This window comes from Lissotriton helveticus, chromosome 10, assembly GCF_964261635.1.
Source record: "Lissotriton helveticus chromosome 10, aLisHel1.1, whole genome shotgun sequence".
Taxonomy (NCBI): domain Eukaryota; kingdom Metazoa; phylum Chordata; class Amphibia; order Caudata; family Salamandridae; genus Lissotriton; species Lissotriton helveticus.
The window spans coordinates 1,174,968,061-1,174,988,365 of record NC_136071.1 but is presented as its reverse complement, the minus strand read 5'-3'; the positions used below and the strand labels follow the sequence as shown (position 1 = coordinate 1,174,988,365).

The following is a 20,305-nucleotide window of genomic DNA, read 5'->3' as shown; positions in this document are numbered from 1 at the left end:
AGAGCCTCAATACACGTGTCTCGTAGATGCTTCATAGTCTAGTGTACGTATAGCAGCACCCACTATGGACTGCAGCCATGCGGTCGGACACATTCCAGACTTCATTTTCTGGTTGTGAACACTTGTATTGGCCGGTGCCTTCGGCCGCACTAGTCTCGAAAGCACAAAATGCACCTGTGTCCTCACAAGAGCACCATAAGTAGGTAGTTTATTGTGCAGTTAATTAAACCCCATTACAAACGTATGTCTCCTATCATATATAATATACAAGAGCACCATAAGGGTTAAGTATAATGCACAGCAATCACTCTCCACCCTAGAGACTGTCTGAGCGACAGCCCCACAGAGCGTTGGTCTTAAGGCATCACAATCACTATCCGGTTCGAGCCTCCTTGTCGGCGACTGCACCACAATGCGGCAAATCTACACACATCACAATCACTCTACAGCGAGTCTCCATCCCAGATACAGCTCCACAATGCAGCGGATCTACACACATCACGATCACTCTACAGCTAGTCTTCATCGAGGACACAGCTCCACAGTGCAGCGGATCTACACACGTCACAATCACTCTACAGCGAGTCTCCATCCCAGACACAGCCCCACAATGCAGCGGATCTACACACATCACAATCACTCTACAGCGAGTCTCCATCCCGGACACAGCTCCACAATGCAGCGGATCTACACACATCACAATCACTCTACAGCGAGTCTCATCCCAGAGACAGCCCCACAATGCAGCGGATCTACACACATCACAATCACTCTACATCTAGTCTCCATCGCGGAGACAGCCCCACAATGCAGCGGATCTACACACATCACAATCATTCTACAGCGAGTCTCCATCCCAGACACAGCCCCACAATGCAGCGGATCTACACACATCACAATCACTCTACAGCGAGTCTCCATCGCAGAGACAGCCCCACAATGCAGCGGATCTACACACATCACAATCATTCTACAGCGAGTCTCCATCCCAGACACAGCCCCACAATGCAGCGGATCTAAACACATCACAATCACTCTACAGCTAGTCTTCATCGAGGACACAGCTCCACAATGCAGCGGATCTACACACATCACAATCACTCTACAGCGAGTCTCCATCGAGGACACAGCCCCACAATGCAGCAAATCTACACACATCACAATCGCTCTACATCTAGTCTCCATCGCGGAGACCGCCCCACAATGCAGCAAATCTACACACATCACAATCACTCTACAGCGAGTCTCATCCCAGACACAGCCCCACAATGCAGCGGATCTACACACATCACAATCACTCTACAGCGAGTCTCCATCCCAGACACAGCCCCACAATGCAGCGGATCTACACACATCACAATCACTCTACAGCGAGTCTCCATCCCAGACACAGCCCCACAATGCAGCGGATCTACACACATCACAATCACTCTACAGCGAGTCTCCATCCCAGACACAGCCCCACAATGCAGCGGATCTACACACGTCACAATCACTCTACATCTAGTCTCATCCCAGAGACAGCCCCACAATGCAGCGGATCTAAACACATCACAATCACTCTACATCTAGTCTCCATCCCAGAAACAGCACCACAATGCAGCGGATCTACACACGTCACAATCACTCTACATCTAGTCTCATCCCAGAGACAGCCCCACAATGCAGCGGATCTAAACACATCACAATCACTCTACATCTAGTCTCCATCCCAGACACAGCTCCACAATGCAGCAGATCTACACACGTCACAATCACTCTACATCTAGTCTCATCCCAGAGACAGCCCCACAATGCAGCGGATCTAAACACATCACAATCACTCTACAGCTAGTCTCATCCCAGAGACAGCCCCACAATGCAGCGGATCTAAACACATCACAATCACTCTACATCTAGTCTCCATCCCAGACACAGCTCCACAATGCAGCGGATCTACACACATCACAATCACTCTACAGCTAGTCTCCATCCCAGACACAGCTCCACAATGCAGCGGATCTACACACGTCACAATCACTCTACAGCGAGTCTCCATCGCGGAGACAGCCCCACAATGCAGCGGATCTACACACATCACAATCATTCTACAGCTAGTCTCCATCCCAGACACAGCTCCACAATGCAGCGGATCTACACACATCACAAAAACTCTACAGCTAGTCTCATCCCGGACACAGCTCCATAATGCAGCGGATCTACACAAATCACAATCACTCTACAGCTAGTCTCATCCCGGACACAGCTCCTCAATGCAGCGGATCTACACACATCACAATCACTCTACAGCTAGTCTCATCCCGGACACAGCTCCACAATGCAGCGGATCTACACACATCACAATCACTCTACATCTAGTCTCCATCGCGGAGACAGACCCACAATGCAGCGGATCTACACACATCACAATCACTCTACATCTAGTCTCCATCCCGGACACAGCCCCACAATGCAGCGGGTCTACACACATCACAATCACTCTACAGCTAGTCTCCATCGCAGAGACAGCCCCACAATGCAGCGGATCTAAACACATCACAATCACTCTACATCTAGTCTCCATCCCAGACAGCACCACAATGCAGCGGATCTAAACACACACCACAATCACTCTACATCTAGTCTCCATCCCAGACACAGCTCCACAATGCAGCGGATCTACACACCTCACAATCACTCTACATCTAGTCTCCATCCCAGACAGCCCCACAATGCAGCGGATCTACACACATCACAATCACTCTACATCTAGTCTCCATCCCAGAGACAGCCCCACAATGCAGCGGATCTAAACACATCACGATCACTCTACATCTAGTCTCCATCCCAGAGACAGCTCCACAATGCAGCGGATCTACACACATCACAATCACTCTACATCTAGTCTCCATCGCGGAGACAGCCCCACAATGCAGCGGATCTAAACACATCACAATCACTCTACATCTAGTCTCCATCGTGGAGACAGACCCACAAGCAGCGGATCTACACACATCACAAAAACTCTACAGCTAGTCTCTTCCCGGACACAGCTCCACAATGCAGCGGATCTACACACATCACAATCACTCTACAGCTAGTCTCATCCCGGACACAGCTCCACAATGCAGCGGATCTACACACATCACAATCACTCTACAGCTAGTCTCATCCCGGACACAGCCCCGGACACAGCCCCACAATGCAGCGGATCTACACACATCACAATCACTCTACAGCGAGTCTCATCCCAGAGACAGCCCCACAATGCAGCGGATCTAAACACATCACAATCACTCTACAGCGAGTCTCATCCCAGAGACAGCCCCACAATGCAGCGGATCTAAACACATCACAATCACTCTACATCTAGTCTCCATCCCAGAGATAGCCCCACAATGCAGCGGATCTACACACATCACAATCACTCTACATCTAGTCTCCATCGTGGAGACAGCCCCACAATGCAGCGGATCTACACACATCACAATCACTCTACATCTAGTCTCCATCGTGGAGACAGCCCCACAATGCAGCGGATCTACACACATCACAATCACTCTACAGCGAGTCTCATCCCAGAGACAGCCCCACAATGCAGCGGATCTAAACACATCACAATCACTCTACATCTAGTCTCCATCGCGGAGACAGCCCCACAATGCAGCGGATCTACACACATCACAATCACTCTACAGCGAGTCTCATCCCAGAGACAGCCCCACAATGCAGCGGATCTAAACACATCACAATCACTCTACAGCGAGTCTCATCCCAGAGACAGCCCCACAATGCAGCGGATCTACACACATCACAAAAACTCTACAGCTAGTCTCATCCCGGACACAGCTCCATAATGCAGCGGATCTACACAAATCACAATCACTCTACAGCTAGTCTCATCCCGGACACAGCTCCTCAATGCAGCGGATCTACACACATCACAATCACTCTACAGCTAGTCTCCATCGTGGAGACAGCCCCACAATGCAGCGGATCTACACACATCACAATCACTCTACAGCGAGTCTCATCCCAGAGACAGCCCCACAATGCAGCGGATCTAAACACATCACAATCACTCTACATCTAGTCTCCATCGCGGAGACAGCCCCACAATGCAGCGGATCTACACACATCACAATCACTCTACAGCGAGTCTCATCCCAGAGACAGCCCCACAATGCAGCGGATCTAAACACATCACAATCACTCTACATCTAGTCTCCATCCCAGAGATAGCCCCACAATGCAGCGGATCTACACACATCACAATCACTCTACATCTAGTCTCCATCGTGGAGACAGCCCCACAATGCAGCGGATCTACACACATCACAATCACTCTACAGCGAGTCTCATCCTAGAGACAGCTCCACAATGCAGCAGATCTACACACATCACAATCACTCTACATCTAGTCTCCGTCGCGGAGACAGCCCCACAATGCAGCGGATCTACACACATCACAATCACTCTACAGCGAGTCTCATCCCGGACACAGCTCCACAATGCAGCGGATCTACAAACATCACAATCACTCTACAGCTAGTCTCCATCCCTGACACAGCTCCACAATGCAGCGGATCTACACACATCACAAAAACTCTACAGCTAGTCTCTTCCCGGACACAGCTCCACAATGCAGCGGATCTACACACATCACAATCACTCTACAGCTAGTCTCATCCCGGACACAGCCCCACAATGCAGCGGATCTACACACATCACAATCACTCTACAGCGAGTCTCATCCCAGAGACAGCCCCACAATGCAGCGGATCTAAACACATCACAATCACTCTACATCTAGTCTCCATCGCAGAGACAGCCCCACAATGCAGCGGATCTACACACATCACAATCACTCTACAGCTAGTCTCATCCCGGACACAGCCCCACAATGCAGCGGATCTACACACATCACAATCACTCTACAGCGAGTCTCATCCCAGAGACAGCCCCACAATGCAGCGGATCTAAACACATCACAATCACTCTACATCTAGTCTCCATCGCGGAGACAGCCCCACAATGCAGCGGATCTACACACATCACAATCACTCTACAGCGAGTCTCATCCCAGAGACAGCCCCACAATGCAGCGGATCTAAACACATCACAATCACTCTACAGCGAGTCTCATCCCGGACACAGCCCCACAATGCAGCGGATCAACACACATCACAATCACTCTACAGCGAGTCTCATCCCAGAGACAGCCCCACAATGCAGCGGATCTAAACACATCACAATCTCTCTACATCTAGTCTCCATCGCGGAGACAGCCCCACAATGCAGCGGATCTACACACATCACAATCACTCTACAGCGAGTCTCATCCCAGAGACAGCCCCACAATGCAGCGGATCTACACACATCACAATCACTCTACAGCGAGTCTCATCCCGGACACAGCCCCACAATGCAGCGGATCAACACACATCACAATCACTCTACAGCTAGTCTCCATCACGGAGACAGCTCCACAATGCAGCGGATCTAAACACATCACAATCACTCTACAGCTAGTCTCCATCCCAGACACAGCTCCACAATGCAGCGGATCTACACACATCACAAAAACTCTACAGCTAGTCTCATCCCGGACACAGCTCCATAATGCAGCGGATCTACACAAATCACAATCACTCTACAGCTAGTCTCATCCCGGACACAGCTCCACAATGCAGCGGATCTACACACATCACAATCACTCTACATCTAGTCTCCATCGCGGAGACAGCTCCACAAGGCAGCGGATCTACACACATCACAATCACTCTACATCTAGTCTCCATCCCGGACACAGATCCACAATGCAGCGGATCTACACACATCACAATCACTCTACATCTAGTCTCCATCCCAGACACAGCGCCACAATGCAGCAAATCTACACACATCACAATCGCTCTACAGCTAGTCTCCATCCTGGAGACAGCCCCACAGTGCAGTGGATCTACACACATCACAATCACTCTACATCTAGTCTCCATACCGGACACAGCTCCACAATGCAGCAAATCTACACACATCACAATCGCTCTACAGCTAGTCTCCATCCCGGAGACAGCTCCACAATGCAGCGGATCAACACAGATCACAATCACTCTACATCTAGTCTCCATCCCTGACCCAGCTCCACAATGCAGCGGGTCTGCACACATCACAATCACTCTACAGCGAGTCTCATCCTAGAGACAGCTCCACAATGCAGCGGATCTACACACATCACGATCACTCTACAGCTAGTCTCCATCCTGGAGAAAGCTCCACAATGCAGCGGATCTACACACACCACAATCACTCTACATCTAGTCTCCATGCCAGACACAGCTCCACAATGCAGCGGGTCTACACACATCACAATCACTCTACATCTAGTCTCCATCCCAGACACAGCTCCACAATGCACGGATCTACACACCTCACAATCACTCTACATCTAGTCTCCATCGCAGAGACAGCCCCACAAAGCAGCGGATCTACACACATCACAATCACTCTACATCTAGTCTCCATCCCAGACACAGCTCCACAATGCAGCGGATCTACACACATCACAATCACTCTACATCTAGTCTCCATCCCTGACACAGCTCCACAGTGCAGCGAATCTACACACACCACAATCACTCTACATCTAGTCTCCATCCCTGACACAGCTCCACAGTGCAGCGAATCTACACACATCACAATCACTCTACATCTAGTCTCCATCCCAGACACAGCTCCACAATGCAGAGGATCTACACACATCACAATCACTCTACATCTAGTCTCCATCGCGGAGACAGCCCCACAATGCAGCGGATCTAAACACATCACAATCACTCTACATCTAGTCTCCATCCCAGAGACAGCCCCACAATGCAGCGGATCTACACACATCACGATCACTACATCTAGTCGCCATCCCAGACACAGCTCGACAATGCAGCGGATCTAAACACATCACAAAATCATCTACAGCGAGTCTCATCCCAGAGACAGCCCCACAATGCAGCGAATCTACACACATCACAATCACTCTACAGCTAGTCTCCATCCCTGAGACAGCTCCACAGTGCAGTGGATAGACACACATCACAATCACTCTACATCTAGTCTCCATCCCAGAGATAGCCCCACAAGGCAGCGGATCTACAAACATCACAATCACTCTACATCTAGTCTCCATCCCAGAGATAGCCCCACAAGGCAGCGGATCTACAAACATCACAATCACTCTACATCTAGTCTCATCCCGGACACAGCTCCACAATGCAGCGGATCTACACACATCACAATCACTCTACAGCTAGTCTCCATCCCCGACACAGCTCCACAGTGCAGCGAATCTACACACATCACAATCACTCTACATCTAGTCTCCATCCCAGACACAGCTCCACAATGCAGCGGATCTACACACATCACAATCACTCTACATCTAGTCTCCATCGCGGAGACAGCCCCACAATGCAGCGGATCTAAACAAATCACAATCACTCTACAACTAGTCTCCATCGCGGAGACAGCCCCACAATGCAGCGGATCTACACACATCACGATCACTCTACATCTAGTCTCCATCCCAGACACAGCGCCACAATGCAGCGGATCTAAACACACACCACAATCACTCTACATCTAGTCTCCATCGCGGAGACAGCCCCACAATGCAGCGGATCTAAACAAATCACAATCACTCTACAACTAGTCTCCATCGCGGAGACAGCCCCACAATGCAGCGGATCTACACACATCACGATCACTACATCTAGTCTCCATCCCAGACACAGCTCGACAATGCAGCGGTTCTAAACACATCACAAAATCATCTACAGCGAGTCTCATCCCAGAGACAGCCCCACAATGCAGCGGATCTAATCACATCACAATCACTCTACAGCGAGTCTCATCCCAGAGACAGCCCCACAATGCAGCGGATCTACACACCTCACAATCACTCTACATCTAGTCTCCATCCCAGACAGCACCACAATGCAGCGGATCTAAACACCTCACAATCACTCTACATCTAGTCTCCATTCCAGACACAGCTCCACAGTGCAGCGAATCTACACACATCACAATCACTCTACAGCGAGTCTCCATCCCAGACACAGCTCCACAGTGCAGCGAATCTACACACATCACAATCACTCTACAGCTAGTCTCATCCCAGACACAGCTCCACTATGCAGCGGATCTACACACATCATGATCACTCTACATCTAGTCTCCATCGCGGAGACAGCCCCACAATGCAGCGGATCTAAAGACATCACAATCACTCTACATCTAGTCTCCATCGCGGAGACAGCCCCACAATGCAGCGGATCTAAACACATCACAATCACTCTAAAGCGAGTCTCATCCCGGAAACAGCTCCACAAGGCAGCGGATTTATACACATCACGATCACTCTACATCTAGTCTCCCTCCCAGAGACAGCCCCACAATGCAGCGGATATACACACATCACAATCACTCTACAGCTAGTCTCCATCCCAGACACAGCCCCACAATGCAGCGGATCTAAACACATCACAATCACTCTACAGCTAGTCTCCATCCCAGACACAGCTCCACAATGCAGCGGATCTACACACGTCACAATCACTCTACAGCTAGTCTCCCTCCCAGAGACAGCCCCACAATGCAGCGGATATACACACATCACAATCACTCTACAGCTAGTCTCCATCCCAGACACAGCCCCACAATGCAGCGGATCTAAACACATCACAATCACTCTACAGCGAGTCTCATCCCGGAGACAGCTCCACAATGCAGCGGATCTACACACATCACAATCACTCTACATCTAGTCTCCATCCCACAGACAGCCCCACAAGGCAGCGGATCTACACACATCACAATCACTCTACAGCTAGTCTCCATCCCAGAGATAGCTCCACAATGCAGCGGATCTACACACATCACAATCACTCTACAGCGAGTCTCATCCCGGAGACAGCTCCACAAGGCAGCGGATTTACACACATCACGATCACTCTACATCTAGTCTCCATCCCAGACAGCTCCACAATGCAGCGGGTCTACACACATCACAATCACTCTACATCTAGTCTCCATCGCGGAGACAGCCCCACAATGCAGCGGATCTAAACACATCACAATCGCTCTACAGCTAGTCTCCATCGCGGAGACAGCCCCACAATGCAGCGGATCTACACACATCACAATCACTCTACATCTAGTCTCCATCCCAGACACAGCTCCACAATGCAGCGGATCTACACACATCACAATCACTCTACAGCTAGTCTCCATCCAGGAGACAGCTCCACAATGCAGCGGATCTACACACATCACGATCACTCTACAGCGAGTCTCCATCCCAGACACAGCTCCACAATGCAGCGGATCTACACACATCACGATCACTCTACATCTAGTCTCCATTGCGGAGACAGCCCCACAATGCAGCGGATCTAAACAAATCACAATCGCTCTACATCTAGTCTCCATCGCGGAGACCGCCCCACAATGCAGCGGATCTACACACATCACGATCACTCTACAGCGAGTCTCCATCCCAGACACAGCTCCACAATGCAGCGGATCTACACACATCACGATCACTCTACATCTAGGCTCCATTGCGGAGACAGCCCCACAATGCAGCGGATCTAAACACATCACAATCGCTCTACATCTAGTCTCCATCGCGGAGACAGCCCCACAATGCAGCGGATCTACACACATCACAATCACTCTACAGCGAGTCTCCATCCCAGACACAGCCCCACAATGCAGCGGATCTACACACATCACAATCACTCTACAGCGAGTCTCCATCCCAGACACAGCCCCACAATGCAGCGGATCTAAACACATCACAATCACTCTACATCTAGTCTCCATCCCAGAGACAGCCCCACAATGCAGCGGATCTACACACATCACAATCACTCTACAGCTAGTCTCCATCCCAGAACCAGCACCACAATGCAGTGGTGCTACACACGTCACAATCAGTCTACATCTAGTCTCCACCCCGAGACAGCCCCACAATGCAGCGGATCTACACACATCACAATCACTCTACAGCTAGAATGTCCATCCCATCAGTGTGATAGGAGGAAATACATCAGAGCCACTCTCCATCTAGCGTCTCAATCCCAGTGGAAGTGCACAACGTCGTACAACTAAATGCATCACATTTACTCTCCGCCTAGAGTCTGCCTGAGACAGTGCCAGAATCACTCTCCACCGAGACGCTCTATCCCAGTGACGTGAACAATGCAGTCGGTCTGCACACACACACCTTCCACCTAGATCCTCCCTGTCCGCGACAGCGCACAGCGGGGTATGGCTACACACAGTCATTCTCCACCTCCATCCTCAATGTCGGAGACAGCGCACAGAGCGGTAGGTCGATACACAGCACAGTCACTCTCCACCTCAAGCCTCCCTATCGGCGACAGCGCACAGTGCGGTAGGTCGATACACAGCTGTCACTCTCCACCTCGAGCCTTCCTATCGGCGACAGTGCGGTAGGCCTATGCACAGCACATTCACACTCTCTCCACCTCGAGCCTCCATGTCTGCAGCAGCGCACAATGTGGCACGTCTGCATATATGACAGTCACTCTCCACCTCGACCCTCCATGTCAGAGACATCGCACAGTGCTGTAGGCCTACACACATCACAGTCACTCTCCACCCACCCTGTCGCGACCGCGCACAGCAGAGTAGGCCTACACACAGCAGTCACTCTCCACATCCAGCCTCCCTGTCGCGACAGCGCACAATGCGGTTGGTCCAGAGACATCAGTCACTCTCCGCCTCCACCCTACCTTTCACAACAGCGCAGTGGGCCAACAGACAGGACAGTCACTCTCCACCGCCAACCTCCCTGTCGCGACAGCGCAGTTGCCTGCACACAGCACAGTCACTCTCGACCACCAGCCTCCCTGTCGCGACAGCGCAGTAGGCCTAAACACAGAACAGTCACTCTCCACCACCAGCCTCCCTGTCGTGACAGCACAGTAGCCCTACACACAGCACAGTCACTCTCCACCACCAGCCTCCCTGTCGCGACAGCACAGTAGGCCTAAACACAGCACAGTCACTCTCCACGCCAGTCTCCCTGTCGCGACAGCGCAGTATGCCTAAACACAGAACAGTAACTCTCCACGCCAGTCTCCCTGTCACCACAGCGCAGTAGGCCTAAACCCAGCACAGTCACTCTCCACCACCAGCCTCCCGGTCGCGACAGCGCAGTAGGCCTAAACACAGCACAGTCACTCTCCACCAACAGCCTCCCTGTCGCGACAGCACCGTAGGCCTACACACAGCACAGTCACTCTCCACCACAAGCCTCCATGTCGCGACAGGGCAGTAGGCCTACACACAGCACATTCCCTCCACCACAATCCTCCATGTCGCGACAGCGCAGTAGGCCTAAACACAGCACAGTCACTCTCCACGCCAGTCTCCCTGTCGCGACAGCGCACAGTGCAGTAGGCCTACACACAGCACAGTCGATCCCGCAGTCAACCCGCATCTCGCACTGAGACGAAGGCATAGCAGTCAACACAAAAAGACCAAAAGAACTTCTCTCTTCTAACAGCCTGTAGGCTCACAGAATTGAAGGAGGCCTTTTATCTGCTGCCTTCATTTAGCTCACCGAGCAGTCTTTATTAAAGCGGAGGCACCAGGCAGTCAAAGTTCATTAATACCATTTATATAATCTGTGCCGATTCAATTAACTCAGCAAGACACGCTGAGACATGATAACGGTCTCATTAATTCAATAAAACCCCATAACTATTAACAATATGCTCCATGTTAAACGGGGTGTCACCTACTGCAAAATAATAGCTTTAACAGCTTGGGATGAGACTTAACTTGGGCTTTTTGTTAATGTTATCCGGCTAAATATTCATTGCTTATGCGACAAGGTGTTATTTCTCTGCGAGGCATGTAGGAGGCGCAGAGCCAGCAGGGGGGAACAGCGCCTTTTTATGTCGAAGTCACAGCAGCTAATAGTGCTCTGCATTCAGCACATGAAGAGACTTTTGATTAAGTAAATAGGGCCAACATGGCACTGCTCGTCAGCCTGAGCACGGAGGGTGCGGGGAGCAAGTCAGAACCAGGGGTACCAGTACAGGGAGGGTGCCGGGGAGTAGGTCAGAACCAGGGGCACCAGTGCACGGAGGGTGCAGTGACCGGCATCATGGAAGCGTGGTCACTGAGTAGGTACGTGAAGAACCGAGATGAACAAGTTACTTACCTTCGGTAACGATGTATCGATAAGAGACATATATTAGTTATGGATTCCTGATCTTATAATTACCCCCAGGCGTCAGACTGGACCCGGAGAATTTTTCTTCAGCAGTACTCCTGCACGTCGGTAGGTGGCATTGGTCGACTCCGCATTTGTCGTTGGCGTCATGATCGCTGGAATAACGTTACGGTATCTACTGAGACGCCGCCCCTGTGCGCGGACGTCAGTTCTTTACACGACATTCCATGAGAGAAGCGCAGGGCCATGCAAGACCCTGACCACTGGTGCACAAAACTAGGACCCTAAAAGGAAGTCCCTTACCCTAGAAGTCAGTTTGCAGAACGGGGAGGATGGGTGGGGCGGTAAGGAATCCATAACTAATATGTGTCTCTTACAGATATATCATTACCGAAGGTAAGTAACTTGTTCATTAGCTATGGATTCCTTACCTTAGAATAGATATCCCAGCAATACCAACCCCGGAGGTGGGTCTGAGAACTTAGTTCACACCAGAAAGTCCTGGAAAACTGAAGGGCCAAAGAAGCTGTCTCTCCAGACTTGGCTGTCCAGGCAGTATTGTTTGGTGAACGGGTGCAATGAAGCCCACATGGCTGCCTGGCAGATTTCATGAAAGGGGACTCCATGTCCCAAGGCAGTAGTGGCTGCCACCACCCTGGTGGATAGGGCACGCAGCCCTACGGGAGGTTTATTTTTTGCTAAGGAATAACACATTTCAATGCAAAGAACGACCCATCGAGAGAGGGTCCGCTTTTGCACGGCCCAACCTCTCTTGGGGCCCACATAGCCAACACAGCTGATCATCCAACTGGAATGGTTTTGTGTGATCCAGATAGAATGAAAGCACACGTTTTGCATCCAGACGGTGGAGCCTCTCCTCCTCTTTAGAAGGATACGGGGGCGGAAAGAAGGTGGGAAAAGTGATGGTCTCTCCTATGTGGAAAGGGGTAACCATTTTGGGAAGAAAAGAAGGTTGAGTTTGAAGGACAACCTTGTCCGGATGAACAGCCAGGAAAGGATGCTGGGAAGAAAGTGCCTGAAGCTCACTCACCCTGCGAGCAGAGGTGATGGCATTCAAAAAGGCAGTTTTGAATGTCAAAAGTCTGAGAGGACAGTTAAGTAGCGGCTTGAAAGGAGCGCACATAAGGTAAGTCAGAACAAGATTCAAGTCCCACTGGGGCATTACGAAAGGAATTGAAGGGAAGAAGTGAGTAATGCCCTTAAGGAAACGATTTACAATAGGGGACTTGAAAAGAGAAGGTTGATCAGGCAGCCAAAGGAAGGCCGAAATGGCTGAAGGATAGCCGTTTAGAGTGCCCAGAGCAGAGTCCTGCTGGGCTAAAGAAAGAATGAAGAGGAGAACCTCTGAAAGAGAGGCAGAAAGGGGATCCTCAGTCTTTGCTGTGCACCATGTCACACATTTGTTCCATCTACAGGAGTATACCGTTTTGGTGGAGGAACACCTGACTGCCAAGATAACGTTACAGACTTCGGGAACAAGATCGAAAGGTGTCAACTGTCGCCGCTCAATCTCCACGCAAGGAGGTGGAGGCTGGACAGGTTTGGGTGGAGGACCGTCCCCTGCTGCCGCGACAGAAGATCCTCCCGAAGGGGCAGTCTGATCGGAGGATCGATGGCCATGTTCAAGAGCTCAGGATACCAGGCTCTTCGTGCCCAGTCCAGAGCCACAAGAATGACTTGGGCCCGATCGCACTTGATCTTCTTCAGCACTCTGGGCAGAAGTGATATAGGCAGAAAGGCGTATAATAGACAGCAACTCCACTCGCAACGAAAAGCATCACCTAATGAGTGCCACCTTGGAAATTCCAATGTGCAGAACTGCGGACATTGGGAGTTCTCTTCGATGGCGAATCGATCTAACCAAGGCTCTCCCCACTGCTGAAAGAGACCTTGCACCACCTCCGAGTGAAGACGCTATTTGTGATCCATCATGCACCAGCAGCTGAGTTTGTCCGCAATGGCGTTCACAGAACCTGCCAGGTGTTGAACCACCAGGAAAATGCCCCGACGTTCCAGCCATGTCCAGAGGCGCATGGCCTCCTGACATAGGGTCTACGACCCCACCCCGCCTTGCTTGTTGCTGTACCACATGGCGGTCGTGTTGTCCATGAACACCTGCACTAGTCTTCCCCAGTCAGAGGGAAGGAATGTCTTCAGTGCAAGACTGTGGGAGAGGTGTGGCGCCGCAGCCAGGGCGACTGACGCTGGAATCTGGGGACCACGGTTCGATCCCCGGCTCCGGCGGCAGGTTAGCCCAGCACCATGTGACTCTGGGCAATAGCTCGCTTAATCTTCCCGACGGCCCCCAGCGCCTAGAGACCCTTACGGGTGATTGTGCGCTTTACAAATGTGGACTTTACTTTATCGCCCGAAGCTCCAGAAGGTTGATGTGGAGCCCGGACTCCGCCGGAGACCAGATGCCTCTGAAATCCGCCTCCCCCATGTGGCCGCCCCACCCCAGAAGTGATGCATCTGTCACCACTGTGACCTCTGGTTAAGGAAGTGAGAGGGATATGCCGTTGACCCAATCCTGGTTCGTGAGCCATCACTGGAACTGGTGTGCAGTGTCCTCCGAGATCTGGACGCAAACGGAAAGATTCCCCTGATGCTATGCCCACTGGAACTTCAGGTCCGACTGCAGAGCCAAACATATGCCACCTGGCATAGTCCACCAGCAGGATGCAGGAGGCCATGAGGCCCAGCAGCCTCAGTCATTCTGACCAAAATCCGGGCTAGAGGTATAAAGATCAGAATCACAGCCCGAATATCCCAGAATCGCTGCTCAGGAGGATAGGCCCGAAACTGCTCTGTGTTCAGAACCGCTCCGATGAAATGGAGCTTCTGAGAGGGGATCAGGTGTGACTTCGGCACGTTGATAGTGAACCCCAGCGAATGCAGGAGGTCGGCTGTTGTCTGGAGGTGGGAGATGACTGCCTGGGGCGAGCTCGCCTTCAACAGCTAGTTGTCGAGATAGGGGAAGACTGGAGCCCCTGATCTGCGCAGATGAGCTGCGCCCACTGCCATCAACTTTCATGGACACCCGAGGGGCACTGTTAAGGCCAAAGGGGAGCACAGTGAACTGAAAATGCTTGTGGCCTAACATGAACCGTAGGTAACGCCAGTGGGCAGGCAGGACGGGGATGTGAAAATAGGCATCCTGCAAGTCCAATGCTACCATCCAGTCTCCAGGGTCGTGGGCAGACAGGACCTGAGCCAGTGTCAACATTTTGAACTTCACCTTTCGAAGGAAGCGGTTGACGTCCCTGAGATCCAAGATAGGATGCAGGCCTTTGTCCTTCTTGGGTACCAGGAAGTAGTGGGAATAACAACCACAACCTACTTCTGGCACAGGAACGCGCTCAATGGCTCCCTTGTCCAAGGGAGCCATAACTTCCTGACGGAGAAGGGTCAAGTGATCCTCCGACATGCAATGGGATTACGGTGGCATGGATGGAGGGGTAGTCTCGAAGGGGAAAGAGTAGCCCCTTTGGTCTATCTGTAAAACCTACCTGTTCAACGTGATGGTTTGTCAGTGGGGGAGGTTATGGTGGATCCTGCCGCCCACTGGCAACTGGTGGCCCTGAAAAGTTGGACTCCGAGGGCTTGGGGGCTGCTGCAGAGGGGGCGCTGGTGGACTGGCCCTACGCTGGCCGCCAGACCCAGGACACGGAGTCCCACATCCCCGGCTGCACAGAGGCTGGACAGCTTGCGCAGGCCTGTGGCTCTGGGCGGAACGCGGCGGGGCACTCCTTCTGTAGCCACGAAAGGGGCGGAAACCAGACTGCACGGGGCGAGAGGTGGTAGTGAGTCCAAATGATCTGGCCGTAGCCCTAGAATCCTTAAAGCGCTCGTGCGCGTTGTCCGCTTTGTCGTCAAACAAGTGACGGCCATCAAAGGGCCTGTCCAAAAGTGTTGATTGATCGTCCTGCCTAGCGAGTCAGCAGTGTCCAGCCCACATCTATTGCGAACTTGGCTGTGTCTCTCCCTTCCGCAACCGCACGGGAGAGTACGGGCCGGGACTCCTCCGGGCACTGTGGCAGTACCTGCGTGACTGTGTCCCACACAGAATGGGAGTAACGGCCCAAGAGACATGTGGTGTTCTCCGACCGCAGTCCTAAGCTGGCGGAAGAAAACAACTTCTTCCCAAAATGGTCCAGCTTCTTGGATTCCCTATCAGGTGGGGGAGTAGGGAATGCGCCCTTGTGAGTCGCGGCTTGGGATAGGGTGTTGGGCAAGGAAAATGAGGTCACCCAGGCCAGGCTATAGCGTCGGGCAATCATCCTATCCACAGAAGCCCCTGTGCTGGGCTTGGACCAAGTGCCCAGAAGGATAGCCTATGGGCCTCATTGAACGGCAGCAGGGGCTCCAAAGAGGCCGCTGCCAGCCGAAGCACCTCAGTCAGGAGGTTAGTCCTGATCGCCACCGTAGGAAGCTCAAGGTTCAAGGCCTCAGCCGCTCTACCCAACTCCACAGCGTAAGAGGCACCCTCCTCCGTAGCCACAGTAGCGGAAGAAAGCACTCCTCTCTCCAGTCCGGTTCTTCAAACTGGTCTGGCAGAGGGTCCACAGACCTCTCCCAGTCCCCCTCTGGTAGCCTTCAGGGCGATAGGGAACACCAGGGGAGAACAGAGGTACAAAATTACCGGACGGTACCGACGCCGGTCCAGCTCCATGTCTATGTCCAGGGGGAGGGTGGGGTCGACGTTGGTAGGAAAACAACCCGCGTCCGAGGGGGCAGAGGATTCGGCGCCGGAGGTGTCGTAAGGTCGACCGGCACCGATCCGCATCCAGGTCTGGATCCCTGGGGGCCCTACGGCACTGGGGCCAATGCCGCTGGTCTAGAATCCCCAGCCAAGTTCGCGGGACCCGAAGGCACACCGGCGGAGTCGGGCTGCACAAAGATGGAGTGGAGGGCTTTGTGAAAACTACTACGTTTGGCAGGGGTCTCCCCAGCTCCCAGAAAGGGAGGGAGGTTCGGAGACCCAACAGGCTCTGTGGGTGCAGCCGGGCGACTTCCTTCCGCATCCCGTCGGTTGACGGACGGGGAGAACGTGAAGAGCGACGGTGGTTCTTCACGTTTTTGTGCTTCGACTTACCCAAAGACTATGACGAGGAGTGGTGGTGATGGCTCCACAACCGGTCCCGCGACATCCCTCTCGACCGTGACCTCGAGCGGCGTGGAGCCGACTGCCGAGCCTTCAGAAGCTTTTGGGACCGCTACTGCAAAGACTTCGAGCCATGGCCCGACAGTCGGAGCATGACTTTGGGTCGTGGTCACGCTCCAGACACTAGATGTGGGTCCATCACCGACATCTGCTTGTGGCAGGAGCCACAAGGCTTGAAGCCGGTGCACCGATGTGACATACCTGTGCACCAGGAGTCGAATGACTCGAAAAAGATGGTGACAAAAGTAAAAAAAGGCAGTCAAAAAGTGACTCGAGGTACCGATCTCTCTGGATCTGAGCTGGCGGGCCCGGAAAAAGAAAGTACTGTCGCCAGCGCGCAGGGGCGGTGTCTAAGTAGATACCGCGACGTCATTCCAGCGATCACAACACAACAACGAACGCAGAGATGACCGACGACACCTACCGACGCGCAGGGGTACTGCTGAAGAAAAATTCTGTGGATCCAATCTGATGCCTGGGGTAATTCTAAGGTAAGGAATCCAGAACTAATAGTCTCTTTCAGATTCAGCAGAACAAGAGCGTGTGAGCATCTTGCAGCTGTTGCTGAGGCCACTGAAGAGGAGGCCAGGGCCCCTCACACTGAAGTCTGCCTTGTCTTGAGAGGGGCCTCAGGATTGGCTACTCAAGGCACCAGTAGAACATGGGCTTGGTGAGAACGCGGGGCTAGAGGGCGGCCATGATAGCATCTGATGCGCTCAGTGAGTCTGAGTAGGCTCTGCTCCACTGGCTTCTACAACACACTTCTAGACCAGAGGACTGAGGATGACTTCTACTACTGTCTTCTAGGCAGGGGACAGTAGGGGAGAGTATTGAGATTTCCAAGTCGTGATGGGCCTGTACGATGAACTTTGCTCTTCTCTCTTGGGTGCTGGAGAGTACAACAACTACCACCAATCTCCTCAGGCCACAGCTTGTTAGCCTCAAAGTAATTTCAACTACTCTCCCTGGTTAAGGGGCGTGTAATGCTTCCCCTGCCAGTCGAGGATAGGGGACAGTGAAGTAGCTTGTCGTATTTTCTACTGAGTGGTGAACAGTGAGATCTCCTCTCCTACAACCTTCTCCTAGGGGGTGGAGAGTAGGATGTCACACGCTGCAAGGGGGAGAGTAAGATGGATTCCAATGGAAGAAACCACAGGAACTCATGGTCACCAGGGCAGAGTGTGAGGAGCTTGACAGGAGCATAGGTGCTGCAAGGAGCTCAGTGTGAAGTGCTTGGGGGAGAAGTCTGAGGATCTTAGAAGACATTAGTGTTCACATCAAAGCCCAGCAGGGGAAACTGTGTCTATAATGACATGGACTGGTGTCCCTACCTGCAGTGACATGTAGACAAGGAGGCTGTGCTGCAGAACAACCTCAATATCAGGTGAGGAGACGGTAAGAAAATGTGCAGCATATAAAACACCACCCTCCCCCCATCCACACCGCCCCAGCATACTTCATCGAGCAACGCGCCCCAGAGTCAAGGCGATCTTGAAGGCGGTTATGCTAATTCTCACAATGTATAAAAGATGATAACGCTAAATGTGGTCCCAGATTTAGTATTCTGCGGAACAAGGCGCTTATCTTGCAGGTGCGGCCCATCCTATTGTTTTTGGGGGGACCCCAGACACAATGCACCCCCATTATGCGCTAATCATCCCCAGGCTGCGCGCAGCATCATTTGAAACAATCGGCGCCACCTGTAGCAAATCTCCTTTACCTGTTTGTAAAGTAATTGCTCGTTTTCGCGTGCAAAGCAGAAGAGGACATCTGTGAGCATCCTGCGTATGCCCTCCTGCTGGAAGAACTGCATCTCGGGAAACCTGGAGGAGAGAGGAAGAAAACACAGGCTCTGAGAAAAGCATTTCAGAAGGGACGGACAGCCCGACTCGACCCTGTATTCTAAGAGTCCGGGGGACGTGTGGGACAGAGGGGACAAACAACCCGACACGACCCTGTATTCTAAGAGTCCGGGGGACGTGTGGGACAGAGGGGACAAACAACCTGACACGACCCTGTATTCTAAGAGTCCGGGGGACGTGTGGGACAGAGGGGACAAACAACCTGACACGACCCTGTATTCTAAGAGTCAATGGGAGTTAGAGAGGACGTGTGAGACAGAGGGGACAAACAACCCGACACGACCCTGTATTCTAAGAGTCCGGGGGACGTGTGGGACAGAGGGGCTACATAACCGGACACGACCCTGTATTCTAAGAGTCCAGGGAACGTGTGGGACAAACAACTTGACACGACAATGTATTCAAAGAGTCTGGGGGACATGTGGGACAGAGGGGACAAACAACCTGACACGACCCTGTATTCTAGGAGAGTCCGGGGGACGTGTGGGACAGAGGGGACAAACAACCTGACACGGCCCTGTATTCTAAGAGTCCGGGGGACGTGTGGGACAGAGGGGACAAACAACCTGACACGACCCTGTATTCTAAGAGTCCAGGGAACGTGTGGGACAAACAACTTGACACGACAATGTATTCTAAGAGTCCGGGGGACGTGTGGGACAGAGGGGACAAACAACCTGACACGACCCTGTATTCTAGGAGAGTCCGGGGGACGTGTGGGACAGAGGGGACAAACAGCCTGACACAACCCTGTATTCTAGGAGAGTCCGGGGGACGTGTGGGACAGAGGGGCCAAACAACCCGACACGACCCTGTATTCTAAGAGTCCGGGGGACGTGTGGGACAGAGGGGACAAACAACCTGACACGACCCTGTATTCTAAGAGTCCGGGGGACGTGTGGGACAGGGGGGGACAAACAACCTGACACGACCCTGTATTCTAAGAGTCCAGGGAACGTGTGGGACAAACAACTTGACACGACAATGTATTCTAAGAGTCCGGGGGACGTGTGG

At 52.4% G+C, this 20,305-nt stretch overlaps 1 protein-coding gene across 1 annotated transcript in view; it reads right to left on the bottom strand.

The window, feature by feature from the left end:
* TBC1D5 (TBC1 domain family member 5) overlaps positions 1–20,305 on the bottom strand; it is a 1,704,599-nt gene that overhangs the window by 627,022 nt on the left and 1,057,272 nt on the right. Inside the window, exon 12 of the mRNA XM_078664018.1 lies at positions 19,150–19,252. Within this exon, the coding sequence (XP_078520144.1) occupies positions 19,150–19,252 (103 nt within the window). The remainder of the gene's footprint in view (positions 1–19,149; positions 19,253–20,305) is intronic.